The sequence below is a fragment of the Mangifera indica genome, chromosome 16, assembly GCF_011075055.1.
Source record: "Mangifera indica cultivar Alphonso chromosome 16, CATAS_Mindica_2.1, whole genome shotgun sequence".
Classification (NCBI taxonomy): domain Eukaryota; kingdom Viridiplantae; phylum Streptophyta; class Magnoliopsida; order Sapindales; family Anacardiaceae; genus Mangifera; species Mangifera indica.
The window spans coordinates 8,768,028-8,772,733 of NC_058152.1; the positions used below are offsets into that span (position 1 = coordinate 8,768,028).

The following is a 4,706-nucleotide window of genomic DNA, read 5'->3' on the forward strand; positions in this document are numbered from 1 at the left end:
TAAACTGTTAAAATGTGTTTTAGATTGCAAAACCCAAAAACAAAACCATGATGGACTATGTGTCAAAAGTAAACAATATCTTAATAATGGACGAGGCTATTGGTCCAAGGATGTTATAGTTTATTATAGGATATAACAACAACCACATGTGTTGAAAGGGCTGGAAAAATATGTGCCTCTGATTTTTTTTTCAATTCATTTTTTAAAAAAACCAGACGATTTTGAGTTGTAGCAGACCATGAACTTGAAACAAATCATCGGTTCACCTACGATCCAACCTAAAATAATATAGAAAGCGGTTATTTTTACAGCAAAAACCATTTAAGTGATCGATTCAGGGTTTGACCAGTCTAATTCATCGATTTAGTTCGGTTTTGCAATTTATGGTCTTATCACTCACTCCCTTACTTTTATGTATGTAGGTACAAGTGATCATAACGATTGTGAGACAATTTGTGGTTTACCGGCATAAAGTCGTGAAAGGCCTTTTTTGTCATTTTTTTGGATATTTTTCAATTTATGTGCTTATATTTGTTTTATGCATTTTACTACACTCATTCATGATTTTCAGTTTGTTTCTATACATGGACATTTTTTTTATGCTTCCGATTTATGTGTTTCAAAGGGTATATTCATAGTTTTCAAAAATGAATAAATAATGTTTTTATTTAAAGATTTTATGATATTTATTATGTGTTTTTGAAATAAATATATGCATAAATGGTCTAATTGGTGACATCCTCCTTTGGAGGGCAATGCTTCTAGAGAGGGTGTTACACGATTATATGACCCAATCACAAGTTATCATCTTAATTAGTTTGTATATATAAATTTGTATAATTTATTTGTATACATAGTTTTATTCAATATATTAAATAAGCTCACAAATTTTACTTGACCAAACACATAGACCAGACAGTTCATGTCATTGGATTGTATTCGTATTGTATCAATTTAGGTTTCATATCAAAAACTCTAAACCCTAACCTAACTTGAATTAGGATTATATCAAAATTTTTTGACCCAAAATCGAATTGAAATATTTTTGGATTGATCTAACTTAACCCGAATTAACCCAAAATATATAATAGGTAAAGTTGTATCAAAATACAACATCTAACAATATAATTTATTACGAATAACATGATTAGTTATAAAATAATATACAAAAAAAATCAATTTGACATTAAACAATGTGTTGTATAAATAAAATTGTTCTATTTCAATTTAACACTAACTATTTGTTTATTGTCTCTTTATATTGTTGGGATAAAAAAAACATAATATCGTAATTAAGAATCCAAATAAGTATACAACTTCAACTTCAAAATTATGCAATTAATAATAAGATTAATAACTACTTGTCAAATATTTAAAAATTTTAATTTCCAAATTATATGATGAATGTGACTGTCATAAAAATAAAAACCATTAAAAAGGCATTTGATTGGGGTTATCTTTTATAGAAGGTAATCTTATTACCATTTCTATTTTAGGTATTAAAAAATTAATATGGTAATCTTAATTTTGTTACTATTTGATCTTTATTAAATTTTTAAGACAAAAATATTCTCGATTTTTAATTAAAATAATAAGTAATATGAATTTTTTTTTATAACTATTAATCTTTGATATAATAAAGAAAATAATATATTAGTATTTTTTTATTACTTTTAATCAAACACAATAATTATTTATACACACCAATTTTACCAAAAATAATAATAAATTTATACCCAATAATCTTTTAGGTAATCCATCTTAATAATAATTTTTCGTTTTTAATAATAAAAAATTATCTAAACCAAACATACTCTAATAAGTATATGAATATGATACACCAAATATAATAAGTTCGAATAAGTAATACTTATAACACATTAACAAAAAAAAAAACATTAAATAGTTTTTTACAAGTGTATTAAAAGGAATTATTAAATTAAAATGAATGTCTTTGAGTGATGTAAATTTGATATTTGATAATACAATATCAATTTTTTTGTTGATTCAAATTAAGGAATAAGGATTTTATAAATTAAAAATCTTTTTTTCAAATGAAAAAAAAAAAAAGGAGATGGAAGATTTTTTACTATTATAATATTTACAATATTCTGTTTCAAATTTTGAGATAAGTTCGTGGGTGACTGGTGTGTTTTAAGATAATTTTGAGGTAAAACTCATTTAATGATTTCATCAAAATTAAATAGAGAACAAACACATTAACGTATGTTTTAAAAGCAATACCATGATTTTAGTTCAATAATATTATCGACCAAACAAAATTTATTAAATTTTCTCAATATTTATTGATCATTTAATTGTCAGAGAGATTCAACAGTATCATCCTCAAACTTATCTTAGACAGCAATGATTTCTCTTGTTACAGTATTGAATTTCCCTGGAACTTTAAAACCCACAAAACTAGAAAAGATGCTCTTAATATAAGTTTGCGATCGATGGTTCATAAAACATGAATTCATTAATATTTGCATATTTCAAAGATCTATAAACGTTCAGGAGAGTTTAGATCAATGCTTTCGCTCTTCGGCCCACTTGGATCTAAGCATTTTGAGCAACATTCTTGCCTTGGTCTTGGTCCTATTACCGCACTGGCTCTGTAAAAGAAGCAACAATTGACTCAAAACCCCACCTCCAATGGCTTCTTCTCTAACCTCCAACGAATCACAACACAAAATCATCAATGAATTCACAGCACTTTCACTTCCTTCATGATCCGATACTCTGAAAACCATCTTCACCAGAGCGCCAACGCCATTCGGATGCTTCAAAACTCCCTCTTTCGCACTCTCCAACGCCAAAAGTTGTTCAACTCTGGACATCGCCATTGCCGCCAAGCTCTTTCGCCTTCTCTCGGCTTTCAGAATGTACATTATGAGCCCGTTTATGGCTCCTGAACGAATTATGCTTTCGCGGTTCGATTCCAGGGAGCATAGTCCTGATAAGGCCTGGATTCCAGGGTCGGACAATTCAGAATCCTGGAGAATTAGCAACATAATAACAGCCAAAATCCTGTGGCTTTTTCCGAGCTGAGAACAAAGGCTTTTTGTTTCCGGAGATGATGAAATTAAATCTATTAAATGGCACAAACTTCTCTTGATCTTGCCATTGCCTCTCTCAAACAAAGAGATAAAATTCTCCAATTTGGAGTCTTCAATCAGAATGTTTAAGCACTTAAATTGCCCTGGAAGAAGCAGCCTGGAAACACACAAAAGTGATTCCTGGAAAAACATTGTATGGTCCTGGGAGAGTCCAGATTCAGCTTTTCCGAAAAGCTGATTGAGAAGTAAAGGCAAGAAGCCCAGTTGGAGCAAACAAGAGGGTTCTTTGACGAGAAGAAGATTGGCAGTTTCAAGAGTTTTAAGCTTGGTTTTCATGGTGGTTTCCTGAGATTCAAGATTGTGTTTCAGCGGAGAGAAAATATCAGCTTTTGTCAAGTAATCAGGATCAAAATGGCGACCACCCATTAGAAGCCATTGACGGATTAAATGGCGGAGAGTGTGATTAGGAACAAAGGAAGGATCGTGAAGTTTCTGCATTGTTACAGGACAAGTAAGATTACCAGCCGCCAACCATTTTTCGATGCTGGATCGGTCGTAAGTTTGGCCTGTACAAAGAGTCACCGGATCTGTGATCAAGTCGAGACTTATTGGGCATCTAAACAAGTGGGGAATGGCCATTTGTTGAGCTTCCTCCATTGAGGAAAGGTGAAAGAATGACACAAAGTGAAAGTATTGGAGAAAGTTAATTACATGGGACTGAAATGGGAGGAATAAAGAGAGAAGGTGAAGGAGTTCAGAATGACAGAGAAACACATGGGAAAGAGAGTGAGAAGAGAGAGGAATCGGAAGAGAACAACAATGTAGAAACAATAGAAAGAGAGGGAAAATGGGGCCTTATCCATGAAAAATGTAAGAACTGCAACTAATAATAAAGAATAATTGTGTGAAAGGTCCCTTCATCTTCGTCTTAAATTTATCAATCAAGTCAAATTGACTCACCAAACCAGAGAAAAAGAAAGATGAGCATCAAACACTATTTGCCGAAGAATTTTTTTTTTAAAGTTAAAGTATATATTATATGAATATTTAATTATGTATTTAAAATTGTATATACAAATAAAATAAATTGTATTCACTCTCAGATATACATGTAAAAAATTATATTAACTCTTGATCCACGTACCAAAACTAAAGAAAATTGTACTGACTTCTGACATAATTAAAATTACAAATTTATATTATGATAAAATATACTTAAATTTTATCTTTTACACATATAAAAAGAATGAAGGATATAGGCATTTCTCAAGAAAAAAAAATAAACGTTGAAAATTTTTTTTGTTCATATTTTAGAATTGTTTTTCACTCTTAGTCACTGAACTTTTAACAAATGTATAAAAAGAAAAAAACTATATGCAGATATATAACTATTTAAGTTTAAACTATTTGAGTTTTATTTTTTAAACTTTTAAGAGAAGAATAATAGAATCAATAACATGACGTGAGAAATAAATTATTAATGATGTTGTGAAGTTTGAATCACAAGGTTCAAGATGAGCTTAACAATTTTCTAAAAGTAATATTATATTATCGAAATAATAATGTATTATTAGCACATAATTTCATAAACTCATATGATTCTCTCTTTTTAAATCAAATAAGTTTTACATGAAAGAGTTCTATTCG

General features: G+C 29.6%; 1 protein-coding gene across 1 annotated transcript; it reads right to left on the bottom strand.

Moving 5' to 3' along the window:
* Positions 1-2,282: 2,282 nt before the first annotated feature.
* LOC123199663 (U-box domain-containing protein 25-like) lies at positions 2,283-3,922 on the bottom strand. The gene has a single exon (XM_044614696.1). It carries the CDS (start codon positions 3,714-3,716, stop codon positions 2,529-2,531), a length of 1,188 nt encoding a protein of 395 aa, XP_044470631.1. The 5' UTR covers positions 3,717-3,922; the 3' UTR covers positions 2,283-2,528.
* Positions 3,923-4,706: the final 784 nt, after the last annotated feature.

Coding starts and splice junctions, on each gene's coding strand:
- LOC123199663 (XM_044614696.1), bottom strand. CDS start 3,716: ATGGAGGAAGCTCAACAAATGGCCATTCCCCACTTGTTTAGATGCCCA.